General features: G+C 42.0%; 1 protein-coding gene across 2 annotated transcripts in view; it reads left to right on the top strand.

Moving 5' to 3' along the window:
• Positions 1 to 22,030, top strand: part of LOC139764652 (diuretic hormone receptor-like) — a 266,559-nt gene that overhangs the window by 230,969 nt on the left and 13,560 nt on the right. For both annotated transcript variants that reach the window (XM_071691512.1, XM_071691511.1), the window contains exons 4-8: positions 6,010 to 6,103; positions 8,610 to 8,697; positions 10,467 to 10,547; positions 11,031 to 11,092; positions 12,268 to 12,429. In XM_071691512.1, the coding sequence (XP_071547613.1) occupies positions 6,010 to 6,103; positions 8,610 to 8,697; positions 10,467 to 10,547; positions 11,031 to 11,092; positions 12,268 to 12,429 (487 nt within the window). The remainder of the gene's footprint in view (positions 1 to 6,009; positions 6,104 to 8,609; positions 8,698 to 10,466; positions 10,548 to 11,030; positions 11,093 to 12,267; positions 12,430 to 22,030) is intronic.

The raw sequence follows: 22,030 nt of genomic DNA, 5'->3' as shown, positions 1-22,030 counted from the left end.
TGTATGGAGCAGTCTAAGTCATTATTCCAGAGTTAACCCCGGCCACCAGAATAATACATCTCTCTCTCTCTCTCTCTCTCTCTCTCTCTCTCTCTCTCTCTCTCTCTCTCTCTCTCTCTCTCTCTCTCTCTCTCTCTCCTCCTGATTTAAGAAGCCAGTGAGGCAGGGCAGTCATCTGATAATGAGACATATACAGACATGCTTCACCATCATGTCTCCAACACTTAACTTCGACACAAATTCAAAAAAAATGTTTGTCTTCACCATACCTAACTCTCCCATGGTGTCAGCGAGCCTTGATTTAAAGTCACAATTCTTCATGAGCCAAATATTCTCTTATTTTCCGATGTATTTATTTACATAATTGTTGAGCCTTTACGTATTTCATGAATACGATGAAACACGTTTTTAAAAGTGTGGTCTCGATGATATAAATGTGTGGGATGCATCGTATCATTGTTACATGTATTCCTTTTGTAAAGTCATTTTCCCTCACAGCGTTTTTGAATATCGAGGCAAATATTTTTCAGGAGCATACCTACTACACGAAATGAGGCTCCAGTTCACTCTATCCCGTACACAGGATAGAGAAAACTGGAGCGACGTGACATATAGGGGTCGACGTGCTGTCACTGGACTGAACCAGGGCATGTGAAGCGTCTAGGGTAAACCATGGAAAGTTCTGTGGGACCTGGATATGGAAAGGGAGCTGTGGTTTCGGTACATTATACATGACAGCTAGAGACTGAGTGTGAACGAATGGGTCTTTCTTCGTCTGTTTCCTGGCGCTACCTCGCTAAAGCAGGAAATGTCGATCAAGTAAAATGAAAATGATATATAAGATAATAGTAATAATGATAGTAATGATAAAATAGATAGTGTGTCTGATAAAATTCAAATGATACCAGGGACAAAGCTGTTCACCGTATGATTATGTGGTTAAGATTACCTGGTTAACACTTGTTAATCCACATTCCTATGCGTTAGCTGGAGATATGGAACTAAAACTGCGTTATAACCAGCCAAGCTGAGGCTGAGCAGGGGGGTGGGATGTGCAAGGAATGGGGTGTGTGAGAGATATGGGCGCGTGGGGGTGGGGTGGGGGAATAGATCATTATGCTGTGGGTGATGGAGGTGCCCCAGGGTTATAGATTGTGGTGGTTAGATATGGGGTTGGGTTGTAGTGTGGTTGTGTTGAGGGAGGGTTATGATGAGTTGTATTCATGGTGGGTTGCGGTTGTGGTGTACGTCAGTAAGGGGTGGACCCCTGTGTGGTTATTGGAGGTGGGTTGTGATACATGTAATATCATGGAAGAGGTTGTGGACTCAAGGATGTGGATACATACATTATAATGAACACAAACTGATGGTGAAACATTATATGAAATTATAAACAAACTTTAAGACGTTATCAATAGCTATATAACATTTCCACTTATGCCAAAATGATCACAACTTTTACAACCGACCATTACGTTTTACCACTTAATCTAATTATTCTTCATAGGTTGTGCGTAATGATATTATCGTCAAACTAAACTAGTGATAAATTTGAATGTAGAAATATCGCACAATCTAGTTTTATGGTTAATTTGGGTCGTTTATTTTCCATGTAAACACAAATTATTCATTGTAGTCATCACAGTATTCATGACTGAGTCATGCATGATGAACACACTCCTCATGCTCCCTCATGGTAACTACCATGATTGAATGGTTATATTGTTTACACGTAATTATGGTAGTTTGATAAGTTATCCTACCACATAATGGTTGTCATAATGAGGTAATTATAACCCTCACAATGGTGCCATTATACTTATGGGTGTGGATGACCATGATATTAACAGGTCATTATCATGAACCATTATTTCTTGTGATTGTTGAAGATAACGAGAGGATTGGTCAAGGGTTGTAACTGCTACCATACATACTGCTCAATGGTTGTTATAGTGAATAATGATATCTCTTACTGTTATTATGAACACTCTCATCCTACCTTGTAATGTTTGTTATAATGAGTAAACATAACTTACAACTCCTGGCTTATACTGGGTTGTTGACCACAATACTTGTTATTATGAGTTGTTTACCACAATACTTGTTATTATGAGTTGTTTACCACAATACTTGTCACTATGAGTTGTTTACCACAATACTTGTTATTATGAGTTGTTTACCACAATACTTGTTATTATGAGTTGTTTACCACAATACTTGTCACTATGAGTTGTTTACCACAATACTTGTTGTTATGAGTTGTTTACCACAATACTTGTTATTATGAGTTGTTTACCACAATACTTGTCACTATGAGTTGTTTACCACAATACTTGTTATTATGAGTTGTTTACCACAATACTTGTCACTATGAGTTGTTTACCACAATACTTGTTATTATGAGTTGTTTACCACAATACTTGTTATTATGAGTTGTTTACCACAATACTTGTTATTATGAGTTGTTTACCACAATACTTGTTATTATGAGTTGTTTACCACAATACTTGTTATTATGAGTTGTTTACCACAATACTTGTTATTATGAGTTGTTTACCACAATATCTACCCTTATATCAGTTAATGGTTGTGTAGTACCGACCATCATGGTAATAACCATCATGGTACTGGCCATCATATATATATATATATATATATATATATATATATATATATATATATATATATATATATATATATATGTATTTTTTTTTTATAATACTTTGTCGCTGTCTCCCGCGTTTGCGAGGTAGCGCAAGGAAACAGACGAAAGAAATGGTCCAACCCACCCCCATACACATGTATATACATACGTCCACACACGCAAATATACATACCTACACAGCTTTCCATGGTTTACCCCAGACGCTTCACATGCCTTGATTCAATCCACTGACAGCACGTCAACCCCGGTATACCACATCGCTCCAATTCACTCTATTCCTTGCCCTCCTTTCACCCTCCTGCATGTTCAGGCCCCGATCACACAAAATCTTTTTCACTCCATCTTTCCACCTCCAATTTGGTCTCCCTCTTCTCCTTGTTCCCTCCACCTCCGACACATATATCCTCTTGGTCAATCTTTCCTCACTCATCCTCTCCATGTGCCCAAACCACTTCAAAATACCCTCTTCTGCTCTCTCAACCACGCTCTTTTTATTTCCACACATCTCTCTTACCCTTACGTTACTCACTCGATCAAACCACCTCACACCACACATTGTCCTCAAACATCTCATTTCCAGCACATCCATCCCCCTGCGCACAACTCTATCCATAGCCCACGCCTCGCAACCATACAACATTGTTGGAACCACTATTCCTTCAAACATACCCATTTTTGCTTTCCGAGATAATGTTCTCGACTTCCACACATTCTTCAAGGCCCCCAGGATTTTCGCCCCCTCCCCCACCCTATGATCCACTTCCGCTTCCATGGTTCCATCCGCTGCCAGATCCACTCCCAGATATCTAAAACACTTCACTTCCTCCAGTTTTTCTCCATTCAAACTCACCTCCCAATTGACTTGACCCTCAACCCTACTGTACCTAATAACCTTGCTCTTATTCACATTACTCTTAACTTTCTTCTTCCACACACTTTTCCAAACTCAGTCACCAGCTTCTGCAGTTTCTCACATGAATCAGCCACCAGCGCTGTATCATCAGCGAACAACAACTGACTCACTTCCCAAGCTCTCTCATCCCCAACAGACTTCATACTTGCCCCTCTTTCCAAAACTCTTGCATTTACCTCCCTAACAACCCCATCCATAAACAAATTAAACAACCATGGAGACATCACACACCCCTGCCGCAAACCTACATTCACTGAGAACCAATCACTTTCCTCTCTTCCTACACGTACACATGCCTTACATCCTCGATAAAAACTTTTCACTGCTTCTAACAACTTGCCTCCCACACCATATATTCTTAATACCTTCCACAGAGCATCTCTATCAACTCTATCATATGCCTTCTCCAGATCCATAAATGCTACATACAAATCCATTTGCTTTTCTAAGTATTTCTCACATACATTCTTCAAAGCAAACACCTGATCCACACATCCTCTACCACTTCTGAAACCACACTGCTCTTCCCCAATCTGATGCTCTGTACATGCCTTCACCCTCTCAATCAATACCCTCCCATATAATTTACCAGGAATACTCAGCAAACTTATACCTCTGTAATTTGAGCACTCACTCTTATCCCCTTTGCCTTTGTACAATGGCACTATGCACGCATTCCGCCAATCCTCAGGCACCTCACCATGAGTCATACATACATTAAATAACCTTACCAACCAGTCAACAATACAGTCACCCCCTTTTTTAATAAATTCCACTGCAATACCATCCAAACCTGCTGCCTTGCCGGCTTTCATCTTCCGCAAAGCTTTCACTACCTCTTCTCTGTTTACCAAATCATTTTCCCTAACCCTCTCACTTTGCACACCACCTCGACCAAAACACCCTATATCTGCCACTCTATCATCAAACACATTCAACAAACCTTCAAAATACTCACTCCATCTCCTTCTCACATCACCACTACTTGTTATCACCTCCCCATTTGCGCCCTTCACTGAAGTTCCCATTTGCTCCCTTGTCTTACGCACTTTATTTACCTCCTTCCAGAACATCTTTTTATTCTCCCTAAAATTTAATGATACTCTCTCACCCCAAATCTCATTTGCCCTTTTTTTCACCTCTTGCACCTTTCTCTTGACCCCCTGTCTCTTTCTTTTATACATCTCCCACTCAATTGCATTTTTTCCCTGCAAAAATCGTCCAAATGCCTCTCTCTTCTCTTTCACTAATACTCTTACTTCTTCATCCCACCACTCACTACCCTTTCTAATCAACCCACCTCCCACTCTTTTCATGCCACAAGCATCTTTTGCGCAATCCATCACTGATTCCCTAAATACATCCCATTCCTCCCCCACTCCCCTTACTTCCATTGTTCTCACCTTTTTCCATTCTGTACTCAGTCTCTCCTGGTACTTCCTCACACAGGTCTCCTTCTCAAGCTCACTTACTCTCACCACCCTCTTCACCCCAACATTCACTCTTCCTACATATATATATATATATATATATATATATATATATATATATATATATATATATATATATATATATATATATATATATATATATATATATATATATATATATATATATCATGCATATTCACCATTTTCCTTGTTAGCGAGGTAGCGTTAAGAACAAAGGACTGAGCTTAAGAGGGAAATATCCTCACTTGGCTCCCTTCTCTGTTCCTTCTTTTGGAAAAGTAAAAACGAGAGGGGAGGATTTCCAGCCCCCCGCTCCCTCCCCTTTTAGTCGCCATCTGCGACACGCAGGGAATACGTGGCAAGTATTCTCTCTCCCCTATCCCCAAAATATGTATATGTATACCATGATATGTATACCATGGAATCTTATGATATACTCTCTGGTTATATCACGCCGGATAAGCAGTCCACGGACCATGGTTCACAGTTTTTGAAAAGGAGTTAAGACATGTTGCAAGATGTACTGGAGACTGTGGTGTAGAGAGATCTGTAATGATGTAGCAGTAAATACAAGAACAGACACATTCGTAGATATATCCCTCGAGTCAGTATGTAAATCTGTGTCCACAAAAGTGGTATACGAACGAGTGGAAGAACTGGTATGTGAATAATGAGATATATTATTACGTTAGTACGAGGAGCAGTGTGTGGCAGGCAGGCACTTCTCTCTCCTCTAAACTTCCCTTTATTTTTTCTATTCATTTTCACTTTCCAGAAGTTTAGTGAAAATATAACGTAACAACAACTGTATGTCAGATGCTTACCTTTCCAGCATTATTTTCTCAAAACCTGATCATAACTTCTCCATGTTCCTTGTAGCAATATATCATTTCTAAGTTCTTGTGTTTACAATGTTACCTCACAGACTCAGTAAACAACGTAGACTGACAAGTATTCTCCCCCCTCCTCTCCCCCTCCAGGGACCTGAGGTGCCTGCGCAACACCATCCACACCAACCTGCTGCTCACCTACCTCCTCCATAACCTCTTCTGGATAGTCTACGCCTCCGTGCAGGTAAGTCGACCCCCTCCCACCTCCCGGTATCCCAGCTCAGCACTCGTCTGGCTAATGGAAGTTCCAATTTTGATGATATCGGATGATGGGACGGGAGGTGTGCATCACTGGAAGATGATCTAGTTTAGAGTTGAACCAGGTAATTGGATAGTTATTGGTAGTTCATTTATCGAGATGGTTGTCAGCTAAGCCAGCAGAGGGTGGCAGTCACAACCTGGAGGGGTCTGGTTGTGCCTGTTGGTACAACTGACATCACTAGAAGGCTACATTTACATTTAAGGATTTAAGCGACATAGGAAGTAGTGTAGAATTATGACTAAAAGGGAGAACTAAAAGATTCTTGGTATCAAGCGGAGTTTTGGGTTTAACTCCATAAAATGATTTCTTTGCTAACTTAAGGGATTTATCAATGAAAGATCTAGGGTACTTTGACTTGGATCCAATAGCATATACCTTCTCAAACTCATCATCAATAAACTCTGGACTGAAAATACGCAATGCCCTAAGGAACATCGACTGGAATGATGATAGTTTGGGAGTTATTGATGACAAGTTTGAGAAGCTATATTCTATTGGATCCAAGTTAAAGTACCCTAGATCTTTCATTGATAAAACCCTTAAGTTAGCAAAGAAATCATTTTATGGAATTAAACTCAAAACTCCGCTTGATACCAAGAATCTCTTAGTTCTCCCTTTTTGTAATAATATTACGTTACTTCCCAGGTTGCTTAAATCCTTTAATGTAAATGTAGCTTCCGGCAATAACGATACTATAAAAAAATATCTTAATCAAAAAATCGCCAGAAAATTCCGCTGGCTGTGTTTACAGAATCCCTTGCAAAAGCTGTAATATGTTTTATGTTGGTCAGACTGGTAAGGATCTTTATGTTAGACTTAAACCGCATAAACATGGTATAAATCTATGACAAGAATCAAATGCTTTGTTCAATCATGCTAAAAATTATGACCATTGTATTGACTGGAGTAACGCTAATTCAGTTATTAACTATAACTCCTTTACCACCAGAAATACTATTGAATCTTCTATTATTAGATGCACGAAGATTTGTAACTTCACTATTAGTGAAGGTCTTTACAGACTGAATAACTTTGTTGTAGGAAAAATATGTAAACAATTCCCTTTCCTGTACACATAATGGAAATTTTATGATGTATGATGCCAGACCCGAATACCACCAACCCGCACACCACCATCCGGTAACGCTTGTTTACCAATAGCGTCTTAGCTACGTCTCTTCCTTGTCTAACAACTGACTGTTCCACTTCTTCTGTCTCCTTCTTGTATCTCCACTGACGATCGATGCGATCATTACACGAAAGTGCACTTGGGAACTTATCATGTTTCATTTTCCTTTTGGTTATCAGCAAATACTAGATCACATGCACCAAATGTGCGTGTGTGTGTGTGTGTGTGTGTGTGTGTGTGTGTGTGTGTGTGTGTGTGTGTTCCCACGTTCATTATGTACATTAAGAAGCATCCTTCCTGACGCTCACCAAGTAACACATCAGACCTCATCTGGAATACATGGTTCAATACTGGTCATCAAACGTGATCACAGATGAATTAAAACTATCAGCGAATACAGAAAAGAGCATCAAAATTAATCATAGCGCACAGAAATAAGTCTTAAGAAAGAATTATTCTATTTAGCAGAAGCACCGAGCCAGAGGAAGTCTTATAAATGGATTCAAATGCTGATCAATTCGTCAGAATAACACATGACAGTTTGTACACATTAGACCAAGATTCTGTGACCAGAAATGTGAAACTGAGAGCCAAATGTAATATTAATGTAAACAAAAGCTTTTAGATTTACGGAATTGTAGAATATTGGAATAGAATACCTCAAGATGTTGGCAGAGTTGAGACCATCAATGTTTTTACATCATGGCCAGATAAATACTTCAGTGATATCAGTTACTAGTAAATAAGCTGTTAAAGATCAATAAACGTAAATATACTTTATCATTTCTTTCTAACGTAAAGCTTTTTCCATACATGGGCCTCCTTCCCTGAGTATCAGCTTCAGAAATTAATTAGATTATTTTTCCAATTCACTTTCGTGAAAAATTCCCTGGCAATATATTGTAGAGTATGTGGCGCACAAGCTTAGTATTTTCCTGTTGACGTGTTGGAGGAAGTGATGGTTGGGAAGGAGGTGCCTGACCTGCGTGTATACCATCCTGTCTGTCTGTCTGTGTCAGGACGAGGAACTCAGGACACTATACTTGTCTTCGTGCAGATGATCTCGTTGTGCATCGTCAGATCTGTTGTCTGTCCCTCACGTATAAATCCAATCTTCCTCCTCACCAGGTAACTCACATTCTCTCTCCCACACTCACCCCGTAACCACCTCATCTTTCTTCGCTCCCTCTCTCTTGACAGCCATACTGCTTCTCGTGGTCATGCAACTCACATCTCCTCTCCCAGAGTGACCAGGACTCTCACAACTACTGCCCCTCACCCAAGCCCTTCCTCTTCCAGACGCTGGTCAACGTTAGCGTGGGCTGCTCCTTCTTCGTGGCGCTCAACTACTTCACTCTCACTAACTTCATGTGGATGTTTGTAGAAGGTAGGTATTGCCAGGATGGCAGACCTCCAACACTGTGGTAAGACTTACTAATAAGGTCATCACCAAGACTGGTAAGTCTTGCCAAGATGGAGGACATGTGTAAGTCTGGTCAGTCTTGCCAAATAGGGAGTTCCCTACACTGGCACATCTGGACCAGGTTTTCATCCCGCACCTCAAAAGTTCGAAGCCACAGAAATATTTCTTTATTGGTTGAGCCTTTATTCGTTATGCGTCTTTATTCGTTATGTGTCTTTATTAATGTTTTACATTTTATTATTCTTGTCAGAAATTAAACATCGGAGCGTTCAGAGGAAGTCTTAACTGGTTCATATGGCGTAAAAGTCGACGACAGTGAGAGACTATGTAAACATTTCCCAAACATTACTATCTTTTCTTTAAAGATTCGTAAACCCACATGTTCCAGGACGTTCCAGTTCCACATGTTCCAGGACGTTCCAGTTCCACATGTTCCAGGACGTTCCAGTTCCAGTCCTCAGTTTTAAGGCTTTGTTTATGGGTTGTTTACGTGTGCGTTGCGATGGCCTCAGGGAAGTGTACATGATGAGGATATTTGTCTGGATGATGTGTGTACGGTCGGCATCCATCCCTGATACCACAGGATTCCCAACCTTACAACACACAACATCACACAGACTTGAGAACATCTAGTTTGCCGTTTTTTTTGTAAAGTGTGTAACTGCCTGTGTCAGTGTGTGTCTTGCTGACTCACTTTTAGACTTACAATGGTGGTGTTGGGTTACTTATGGGGCACGAGAGAGAGAGAGAGAGAGAGAGAGAGAGAGAGAGAGAGAGAGAGAGAGAGAGAGAGAGAGAGAGAGAGGTCTGTTATGATGTGCACAGGGTAAGATGTGAGAGGATGGGAAGTGTGATGTTAGGGCTATAACAAAGACAAAGATAGACAGTGAAAAGTTAGCATATAAATGAACAAATGTATATACAAGTGAGCAACACAGAAACTGTTGCAATATCCTAACAAATAAACCAAAAAAAACTAGAAAATATAATGGGACAGCCAGGCATAAACAAACGAATACACAGAGTCATAGAGGGGGAGCGTGTTCTTTGTGTAAGTTGATATTAGAACAAATAAATCAAAAGAACAATGAAGTAATCGTACGAGGAGGACGCAGGTCTGGAGAACCAGATCATAAAGAAAACCGTCAACATTGTGATGAGGTACTCACTGTGAGGTGATTGGATGAATGTGACAGTCGTTACACATGAGATGGGACAGCACAAAAAACGTTCCTTAATTACTGTCTTTGACGTCAGGACGACAAGATAAAAGATGACAAAGACATGGATGGCTAGGGGGGGGGGTGTCTTTGGAAGTCTCGCTGGAATCAGGGAACGTTAAGTGGTGAACCAGCGCTTCGATTTCTGTGTTTCTTTAGCCACATAATATTGACTACTACCGTACGTGAAGGCCTGACTCAGGGCCCACATGGCCTCCATCTTGTGGCCCACCTTCCTGTATCTTGTAATTACTTGCTGTATCTTCCATACATATTTTGTATTCTTCATTTATTAGCTCCGTATTACAAATATACTTTACATAATTCCTACATGTTTATGTATCATCTGAATACACCCTGATCATCCTTTGAGGATTATTGTATTCTTTTCGTATGTCTTACTGATTTTTTGCAATTTTTCGGAGTTTGATGATAATGATGTGTATTATCAACCTATCTATTGTCATAACCTCACGCACGTTCCAGCCTTAATGCCAGTTTTCTGTTTTCCAGGTTTTTACCTGTACATGTTGGTGGTTAAGACATTTTCTGTGGAAAATATAAAACTTCGTGTCTACACCTTAATTGGCTGGGGTAAGTCTCTCTCTCTCTCTCTCTCTCTCTCTCTCTCTCTCTCTCTCTCTCTCTCTCTCTCTCTCTCTCTCTCTCTCTCTCTCTCTCTCTCTCTCTCTCTCTCTCTCTCTCTCTCTCAGACAAGTCATTTATCTTTGTACCTCAGTTTTGTAATAAGACAGCAAATTAATTTGTTGCACATAATGATAAGCCAACTTAAACTGTTTGCTACATTGGATATTGAGAGAGATTCAGTAACGTTACGATGAATGAGAGATAATCATTTTACATATATTGTAGTATCTATCCTCATCAGATATTGGTATACCCTGAATATACTGTACTATGTATCACTGTAATACATAGCTAAGTATTGTAGTTTCTTGTATATCATTACATACGTTCAGGTACAGTGGTAGGGTAATGAGTACCATGTGTGTTCATATGTAATGTGTGTACATATTACAGTCATAATGTAATACAATATACTTGTTATATCCTCAGGTGTTCCTGTTCCTATTATTATAATTTGGGTTATACTCAAGTCCCAGCTGACCGTCAGCCATGTAAGTATAAAGTATAAGTGTGAGTGAGTTATGTAAGTATAAAGTATGAGTGTGAGTGAGTTATGTAAGTATAAAGTATGAGTGTGAGTGAGTTATGTAAGTATAAAGTATGAGTGTGGGTGAGTTATGTAAGTATAAAGTATGAGTGTGGGTGAGTTATGTAAGTATAAAGTATGAGTGTGAGTGAGTTATGTAAGTATAAAGTATGAGTGTGGGTGAGTTATGTAAGTATAAAGTATGAGTGTGAGTGAGTTATGTAAGTATAAAGTATGAGTGAGTGAGTTATATAAGTATTCACACTCTGTACAGTAAAGTATACAAGTAATTACTATAGTTTTTTAGCAACTCATGTACATACATGCAGCATAATTCAGTCCATCATACCAGTGTATACCATAGTATACAGGGAGTATACTGAAGGCTCAGTATGTCATGTAAGTATACAGAAAGATCAGAATATGCCATGTTTATGTACACACACAGTTCATACTAAACCATTCATGTCTATAAGATTGTTTATACCATATTCTTTTTCATTTATTCATCTGAGTAAATGATTCATCTACCCATCAAGTTGTTTACTTTCACTTTACTTATTGTCGAGAACCAGAAAGAATTATGAGAAAGATAACACACTGCCTGATATTACCTTATACATCCTTCCTCCTTGTCCCTCCCGCGCTCTCCTCCAACACAACCCTCGTATTACCTCTCCCACTCTCACTCCTCCAACACAACCCTCGTATTACCTCTCCCACTCTCACTCCTCCAACACAACCCTCGTATTACCTCTCCCACTCTCACTCCTCCAACACACCCCTCGTATTACCTCTCCCACTCTCACTCCTCCAACACACCCCTCGTATTACCTCTCCCACTCTCACTCCTCCAACACAACCCTCGTATTACCTCTCCCACTCTCACTCCTCCAACACACCCCTCGTATTACCTCTCCCACTCTCACTCCTCCAACACACCCCTCGTATTACCTCTCCCACTCTCACTCCTCCAACACAACCCTCGTATTACCTCTCCCACTCTCACTCCTCCAACACACCCCTCGTATTACCTCTCCCACTCTCACTCCTCCAACACACCCCTCGCATTACCCCTCCCACTCTCACTCCTCCAACTCGCCCTTCTTCCTCACTCACTCTCCCTCGCCTCTCCCACAGACGGGGTCGGAGCTGGCGGCGGCTGGGATGGAGGGAGCGGAACTTGAAGGTCTCCTGAGAAACTGTCCTTTGATGCCAGACAACGCCATCGACTGGATCCAGAAAGTTCCTGTTCTCTTCGTCTTATCTACCAACCTTATCTTCCTCACCAGGATAATGTGGGTAGGTAGCCACACCAGGATAATGTGGGTAGGTAGCCACACCAGGATAATGTGGGTAGGTAGCCACACCAGGATAATGTGGGTAGGTAGCCACGCCAGGATAATGTGGGTAGGTAGCCACGCCAGGATAATGTGGGTAGGTAGCCACACCAGGATAATGTGGGTAGGTAGCCACACCAGGATAATGTGGGTAGGTAGCCACACAAGGATAATGTGGGTAGGTAGCCACACCAGGATAATGTGGGTAGGTAGCCACACCTGGATAATGTGGGTAGGTAGCCACACCAGGATAATGTGGGTAGGTAGCCACACCAGGATAATGTGGGTAGGTAGCCACACCAGGATAATGTGGGTAGGTAGCCACACCAGGATAATGTGGGTAGGTAGCCACACCAGGATAATGTGGGTAGGTAGCCACACCAGGATAATGTGGGTAGGTAGCCACACCAGGATAATATGGGTAGGTAGCCACACCAGGATAATGTGGGTAGGTAGCCACACCAGGGTAATGTGGGAAGGTAGCCACACCAGGATAATGTGGGTAGGTAGCCACACCAGGATAATGTGGGTAGGTAGCCACACCAGGATAATGTGGGTAGGTAGCCACACCAGGATAATGTGGGTAGGTAGCCACATCAGGATAATGTGGGTAGGTAGCCACACCAGGATAATGTGGGTAGGTAGCCACACCATGATAATGTGGGTAGGTAGCCACACCAGGATAATGTGGGTAGGTAGCCACACCAGGATAATGTGGGTAGGTAGCTACACCAGGATAATGTGGGAAGGTAGCCACACCAGGATAATGTGGGTAGGTAGCCACACCAGGATAATGTGGGTAGGTAGCCACACCAGGATAATGTGGGTAGGTAGCCACACCAGGATAATGTGGGTAGGTAGCCACACCAGGATAATGTGGGTAGGTAGCCACACCAGGATAATGTGGGTAGGTAGCCACACCAGGATAATGTGGGTAGGTAGCCACACCAGGATAATGTGGGTAGGTAGCCACACCAGGATAATGTGGGTAGGTAGCCACACCAGGATAATGTGGGTAGGTAGCCACACCAGGATAATGTGGGTAGGTAGCCACACCAGGATGATGTGGGTAGGTAGCCACACCAGGATAATGTGGGTAGGTAGCCACACCGGATAATGTGGGTAGGTAGCCACACCAGGATAATGTGGGTAGGTAGCCACACCAGGATAATGTGGGTAGGTAGCCACACCAGGATAATGTGGGTAGGTAGCCACACCAGGATAATGTGGGTAGGTAGCCACACCAGGATAATGTGGGTAGGTAGCCACACCAGGATAATGTGGGTAGGTAGCCACACCAGGATAATGTGGGTAGGTAGCCACACCAGGATAATGTGGGTAGGTAGCCACACCAGGATAATGTGGGTAGGTAGCCACACCAGGATAATGTGGGTAGGTAGCCACACCAGGATAATGTGGGTAGGTAGCCACACCAGGATAATGTGGGTAGGTAGCCACACCAGGATAATGTGGGTAGGTAGCCACACCAGGATAATGTGGGTAGGTAGCCACACCAGGATAATGTGGGTAGGTAGCCACACCAGGATAATGTGGGTAGGTAGCCACACCAGGATAATGTGGGTAGGTAGCCACACCAGGATAATGTGGGTAGGTAGCCACACCAGGATAATGTGGGTAGGTAGCCACACCAGGATAATGTGGGTAGGTAGCCACACCTGCTCTGGAGGGGGTTACTTTTATCATGTTGCAACGCCTGATTTCCCTACACAAAATTGTTTTTTTTTTTTTTGTTCCGATCGTCTTTTATTATTTACCAGTTCCTTTTTAAGCCACAGACAATTGTTCTCAGTTGCAGCTGCAGCTGTTCGTTATCCCAGATCATCTTTCCTGGAAAAACTTATACTATTTGGAAGGCAATTCTTATTGTGGAAGTTACCTGCCTGTAGTCAAGTTGTTTTTTCTCTTCCTAGAATAAGCCATACGTATGTTACAGGAACACATCTGTAGATGACGGAAATATAGTTTGTGGAAGTCACTGTCGTGTGTTCTGGAATAGTTACTTACCCTGGTTGTAACTGCATTCTTCTAAAAGCAGTAATCTTAGTAAGCGGCTTCTGTAACGCTGAAATTCGTTGCTGTATTCTCCAAAGAACTCATCACTGCTCGAGATGTGGGGGAAATGTAATAGGAGAATAAGCAGTGTTTAGTCAGGAAGTATATTCTTGACCCGTATGTTCCTTGGATCTGTATTCTCATCTGTCTGATAATCTGGTCTGTATTGTCATCTGTGTCATATTTCGTGGTCCAGAAGTAACAAGTGTATGTTCTAGATGTAACACATTTTGTTCTATGTTGACTACACTTTACCAGAAGCAGATCTCTGTTCTGGCTGTAGCTCCGTTACAGAACAGACTTTCATGTATTCCTGAAATACCTTTCTGTACAGTTTAGGGTGGTCGTTATCACATCCACTTCCAGGTAACTACACATTTTTACTGATAGTTTGCATCATTCTTGATAATCATTTCTGGTCAGCGAATGAGTGAGGTTGCGGAGAAAAGAGACATAATTGATAAATAAATTCACATTTGAATTTCACACATTGTATTCAAACGAGAGTAAGATTAAACCCAGTATTACAGAGGAAGTTTTAACTACTATGTTTTCCGGTGTTGAAAAACGATAGTATTATTTCGTGTTGTTGACGTTATTTTTATGATGTCAGATTATAAACAGATGAGCAGCAAAGTAAACACTGACGAAGATGTGACGAGGCTACAAATAACATCGTTGTTACCATTCATCCCATCTTTATCAAAGTTATTTTGATGCTACCCCGTCCGTCGTGGTCAACTGGCATGACCTTCTCATTCTTCCTACAGCGATCCTACACCATAATGCAATGCAGAACCCAAACAGGGGCATCAGGGTAGCGTAAGGGTTCCATATGTAGAGCTGTAAGCCGGTCAAGGGCGGAGATTTAGGACTGGTAGCTATTTGATAGTCACCAGAGGGAAATGATAAGGCGTGGCGGCCTCGGTCACCTCTCACCAGCCCTCCTCACGTGGGCTGCACCTCCTACAGGACGGAAGGACGCGTCTGGGCTCACAAGAATCCTGAATATATGAAGAGGATCAAGATTTTCCATTGGTGTTCATAAATTGTCGGTTGACGGCTTTCATGACCCTGGCAACTGATAGGTGTAGAGGCCATACAACCAACCAAAGCACAGCCAAACCATCGTTACATCAGAGATGGCACCAGTACTGGCGGGCTCTCCTGCCAGGACCTGGGTGGGGTGGGTTCAGCACACCCAGGTGCGGGTTCTGTCTGGGCGCGGGGTCCGGGTTGGGCAGGATCGAGGGACTGTTATTCTGACATGTGATATCGTATCTACGTGTCGTGTTTGTGAAGATCAGTTAAGTGATAACAGTGCGCTGTTTTCTCTTAGTCTCTTTCATTCAAGTTTCGCTTCGATCTGTTGGTTTTCTCTGATATGAAAATATGTCAAGAAAAATATCAGAAGCAGATCTTTGACAAAGATCTTGATTTAGTAAACCCGAGGAAATAATGAGAATAACATTATGAGGTCAAACATTATAACTTCTCCTCGACTCCTCACATTTCATAAGCTTCAAATATTCACTGAGAATTTTTCATAAGAGTCTAGAGTGTAGCTCTGTGTTGTGAGGCATCATTATGTACTTCCTGGGTGGAGACTACGTCAAGTGGGGGAAAGATCCATTGTTCTCACTTTATTGTCATCATCTTCAGCAACATAGTGGAAGCTAAGTATAATTCCACGGCTGCTGAAGTCTTATAACAGGGAGAAGATGAGAGAAATATATTGAGAGGAAGGAAATATTAGGGATTAAGGGAGGGAGGGAGATGAGAAGGGTGAAATGGAAGGGTTGAGTAGGGAGTGAGGGGGTGCCTGGTGGGGCCACACGTCTCTTGTTACTGATGGTCGTTCTCTTCACCTCTGTTTCCAGTATTCAGGAGAAACTTCCAGTCTGATCTTCCATTTTCTTCCCAGTGTTCTCCATCTCATATCCCTTCCATACTATACCATGTTTTCGTCCTTCTATCTAAACCTTCCCAACCATCAAAGGCGAATCATTCGTCTCATCCAGTGCACCTGAGCCTCACTCATCCAACTTACCCACGACTCATGATTCACTTACCTATTGCCCCATGCCCATTGCTCTCACGGTTCCTCTCCACATTATACTCCCCTCCTCCTATTACCGACTCTATTTCCAACACCCTTTCATCCTTTTCATGTTCGATCCCAGGTCTCCCGTCACGAAGCGAAGCGATAAAATACCTTTAGAGGAGATCAGATCAGGTATATTCTTCACTATAGTAATATGTATAAGATGTTTGTGTGTGAGATATTGGTACAGCATCAAAAAACGAAGCAATAAGATGGACGGAGCGGATGTATTTTCAGGGTAAAATATCAAGACTTGAAGCAGCAAAGCTGAGTGTATGACCTTGATTAGTGTAGAAGGCAAGGAGCCCATCTGATTACCGGGGTTCAACGTAACATCTGATTAATTATACATGAACAGGGAGGATTTACTGAGGGACCGAGTCTTATGGACCAGAGTTTTACCCGGGAAATGTTTTTTTTAAAATGAGTGAGAGAAAGGGAGAAACAATGGTTCATTACAGGACAACCCTCGTTACTTTAGTCTGGCCAATCGAGGGAGTCTGAAGACTGTAGACCAACACTGACCACTTTGTCATATTTCCTCTCACAAATGTCCCACATGAAGCGATGAAGGGAATATCTGTCTGGGTCTGGCATGTGGGAGAGTTAGCTGCTGACATGAGAATGGTGCAGTAAGAACGTAGTTTGTCGTAAATAATTATATGAATTATGAAGTAAGAATGTACCAAGACTATATGTAATGTTAGGTGGACGCAGGAACTGGTTTTAAAGTTGGCGTTAGAGTTTGATCAGAGTTTAATTGCAATACTCATTTGATATATACATCAACGAAGTGGTTAAGAAGTTAAGAACTAACAACACCAGTGTGGAAGAGGCTTGGCAGTTAAGGATGGCATCATGTGCATATAACGTAGTGATAATGAGTCAGACAGTAACACCATCACACGGCAGTACTATACCTCTCCTGACTCTTGACTGGAGGAGCGGGTTTATGAGGGAAAGAATCTGAAGTGTTTGCTGGAAGAGTCTTAGTAAGATGGTGATAAATGGTAAGACAGGAGGAGCAACAGAAGGGGAAAAAAAGAATTTTTATAGTTACAACTGAGTTGTTAAATGGTTGTTCCGTTTATAATTTTTCTTTATTGATTATGGAACGTAGGAAAACGAAACTAGGGAGGAAAAATAGAGGCCAGATGATACAGCATGAGAAAATGGCAACTAGGGGTAGGACGTGACCAGAGGAAGAGAAGTTACTCGAGAAAACCAGGTGGTGTATACATGATCGTCAGTATGGTTGACGAACGAGTCCTCACGAAGGAAGGAACACATGACCAGTCTGATGGAACGTCAGAAGGATCACAGGAAATACGTGTGATCTTCCTCAGTTGTGAGCCAGGGTGGTGTGCGCCAGCGTGGTGTGAGCCAGCGTGGTGTGAGCCAGGGTGGTGTGTGGCTCTCGCAGTGAGAGCTGAGTGGTTGGCTTGTGTGGTGTAACTCTCACATGTGTACCACAGTGAGAACTTAGCCACGAACAGCGCACCATGGACAGCGTAAGGAGAGGCTGTTGTACAGTATAAGAAATAATGAAACGAAGAAGAAAATACGATATTGTGAAGGAATTGGCTGGCAGTAAAAGATGCGGTTCTAAAGTGGCGTGTTAAAAGTTGCAAGATTGTGTGGCTAAAGAAATGAAATGTAAGAAGGTGTGGCAGCACACAGGGCGAGTAGAGTGAACTGAACTGAATAATACATCAATGGAAATGTGTCTCGTGCAACAACGACATTTAAGTTTCTCTTTTCTAAAGGAGAGAGAGAGAGAGAGAGAGAGAGAGAGAGAGAGAAATGTCGAAGCGTAATAAAACTGGTGAAAGTCTCAGGACAGAAGAGCTGGACGCCATTCATACATAAAAGATATGAAAGGAAAATAAAAGGGAAGAACATAGACATGAGACGATCATTGCATCCTGCTGATAATATCATCAAAACCTGGTAACAGAACTTCGGATTGGAAGGATTGCAATACATACACCGTACATATTGGTTCCCTCATGATACAATGATGATAAATGAATTACAGGAGAAACTATCATCATTATCATTATTGATACTGATAATGATAATTACTTGAAAAGATAAAAGGTAATGATAAGTATAATGACAGTAGCAATGAATGAAACGCCAGCATGACTTGTGTACAGTCATGAGTAGTTACCAGACAATGACTGAACCAGACGTACATCACGGGCCACCCAGGGTCGAGTGTATAGGTTCGAGTCCTGGTTGCGGTATTCGGCCAACAGTCAAGCCAGCTGTTCATCTACTCCAAGGGGTTGGTCGATGAAATGTGTAGTTGCTCTTGCCGTCTCAGCAAACATAAAAGAAAACAACTGTAGTGTGAGAGCTACACAAAGATGATCATTAACACCGGTCACAACACCCGATGGACTCAATATCCAGATCTCAACAAACAATTTAGATGTTATAAGTCAAATTTGTCAACTTTTCATAAACTGCTTATCAGACGCCCGCTTCAGATCAAGAGTATTTCAAGGTCAAACATTTTCCTGCAATGTAGTGACCATCTGAAAAGATGGAGACAATATCAGACTCATGTGACACAGTCATGACTGAAACAGTTTGGTGGGTTACCTACGACAATCATATGACACGATGTAAACTTGTAAACAAAGTATGAATCAGGTCACCACAAACAAGGAGAGGTCAGGTAGTGAGGTCACTGATATCAATATATAGGTCACCTCAGGTGGGTTGGAAATGATAGGAAATAATGAGATGCCACTGAGGAGACAAATGATCATTAACACTACATAATGATGTAGTTAGAGTTTTAGATCATCGTTAAGAGTAATCAGGAAAACTTACAATAATTAGGTCATTCTCAGACACAGTCAACTTACCCACCAGGCTAATCAGGTTCCCGTTAGGCAGGTGACCTGTGGTAGTTAAGTTATTCTCAGAAACAGCTGAATGACCTGTGGTAGTCAGGTCGTTGTGAGAGACGGGCAAGCGACCTGTGGTACTCAGGTCATCATCAGAAGCAGTCAGATGACCTAGAGTAGACAGGTCTTCATTAATAACAAGTCCTCATGACCAAACCATTCATGAAAAGACTTCTGGAAGCTGAAAACATTGCTGGCTTTACCACACACACATGATTTCCTCATTCTTTTCACGTGTGATGCAGAATGTGGCCAGAAATTTACGATCTGAGAGTTGCTGGGAGTTTTTATAGTCAATGTTCAATGTTTGAGACAGTCTCTGGAAATGTATATTCTTTCACCTCATTTTTCCTGGTTGGTGATGAACTTTAATGTATTTTGCTTCTGTCGTCATTTACCACAAAAATCTAATCAGTCTCCTTACCGTCTGCTGGTCTCCCTTTCCTGTACATTTTTCAATCATCCTTGTCTCCCTCGTTCCATTTCCTGTCTAGTGTGTGTCGTTTTCATCTCTCTCAATATCTCCCCCAGTCTGTAATGAACCTCTTTGTCGACTGGCTCAGCTTCCATCCCCTCTCCAGTTTTCGCTGTGGATCAAAACACATGGTATTCGCTTCTTGGATCTCGAGTCTTCCATCTTCTACTGCATCACACATACCATTTTGTAGGTTTCTAAAACTTTACCTTCATGTCTCGTGTATTCCCCCCTCTCATCCCGCCATTGATGTACAGTTCTATGATTAGTCGCTACGAGACGTTGCTTTCTCCACATCCACACACGATGTCCTCTGTGTCGTGGATTTCAATGTACACCACAAAGTTTGTCTTGGTTCTGCTCGTGATGATCCCAGGCGAGCCTAGGCCAGTTTTACCTCCTTGATAATCAGGAAAAAGTATCACAGATCTGACATGAGATTCGGATAGCCAAGGTCGGTCTTGTAACACACTTGTTTAACTCTGAAACCTTCGAGTGTGATTTACTATTGTTCCCGTTGTAGCTTCCGATCACAACCTTCCCTCGATCATAAGCATTGAGCACTGTCACCCGCCGATCCCTCCCACTCGAGACGATAACTTTGCACTTTAAGACGAGTGAATAGACGTGTCTGCTGAGCTCTCATACTGTCCTCCCTCGCGGCTGGCAATGCCTCCATCTGTGGCGGTGACCATCTCTGCCACAAGAGGGTCGTACGTTCCTTCTTCTTCTGGATCTTATCTACTGAATGTTATCTCATCACTGGTGTTCTGATTATTCTTCCTCTGATGGTCGATGCATCACGGAGAGGTCGTACTGGACCTCGAAACTCTTCTCTGTTTCTGTATCTCATAACCAACTTCATTTCTGCTCACATTCGTCGTATAGATATGAAATGTAGAGTCGAATACAATTTTATATTAAGAAAGCGAGACGATCTGACTTCTTCAATTGCTAAATCTTTTTGGTTCTTTATCAAAAACATCAACAACTTCTGTAACTCAGACTTTCTTGCTGTACTCCAGCCTGACCTGCCTGTAGCTAACACTTCAGATGAGATCACCGCTCTCTGTGGGACTATATTTTCCTCTGTCTCTCCCGTGGATGACTCCACATCATTCCTTCCCCTGCCTCCACCTCCCTCAGCTGAGCCTACGCCATCTCCTGTGTTCTCCTCACGCAAGGTCTCCGTGTTCTCTCTCATCTACTGGTGGACGAGGAGGCGTGAGGCCTGAATGGCATATCTACCCGGGTCTTAATGGAGTTAGTTACTGAGCTGCCGGTAATCCTCAGTCATGTGTTTGCGTCTGTCTCAGAGCGCTATCTCTCCCCCATGTAAGCAGGTCTTGGTCCAACCCATCCCTAACAAAGGAGTCAATTCTAACTCAGAACTATAGCTCAGTTGTTCTCATATTAACTGTCTCCAAAGTTTTTGAAACTCGATTCAATTCTTACTTTTTAAACAATTAGAATCCCATTCCCCTTTTCTGATCTTCAATATAGTTATAACAGTGCAAAGTCTTTACGTGATTTTCTTTCTGTGTGACCCACATCAGGTCACCTTCTCTTAGGGATTTTGGTGAGTTTTCTCTTGTGTTTCATCTCCATGTATCTGAAATAATGTGTCAGAAATCTTTGTTTATATATTCTCCTTCCCTCCTTTCTGCTCCTCTCTGTTATCAAACGAATATCTTTTTTCTTCAATTGTTGCACTGCAGTAGTTCCTTTAGGATATGGAAGCTTCCTCTCAACCTGTCAGCAGTGGTATCCCTCAGGTCTCTCTCCTGTCTCTATCATCTTTGTACAACCTGTATACACATTACTCTCATGGCAATTTGTACAACCTGTATCCACATTACTCTCATGCCAATTTGTACAACCTGTATCCACATTACTCTCCTGCCAACAGTTCGACTTTATGTACATCAGCTTACTCTCCATCCTGTCCCACTCCAATACGCGTTATGTTTCTCACAATGAAAATATTTTC

The sequence above is a fragment of the Panulirus ornatus genome, chromosome 50, assembly GCF_036320965.1.
Source record: "Panulirus ornatus isolate Po-2019 chromosome 50, ASM3632096v1, whole genome shotgun sequence".
In the NCBI taxonomy this organism is placed as follows: Eukaryota; Metazoa; Arthropoda; class Malacostraca; order Decapoda; family Palinuridae; genus Panulirus; species Panulirus ornatus.
The sequence above is the reverse complement of the archived record's forward strand: the minus strand, read 5'-3'. Positions and strand labels throughout refer to the sequence as shown.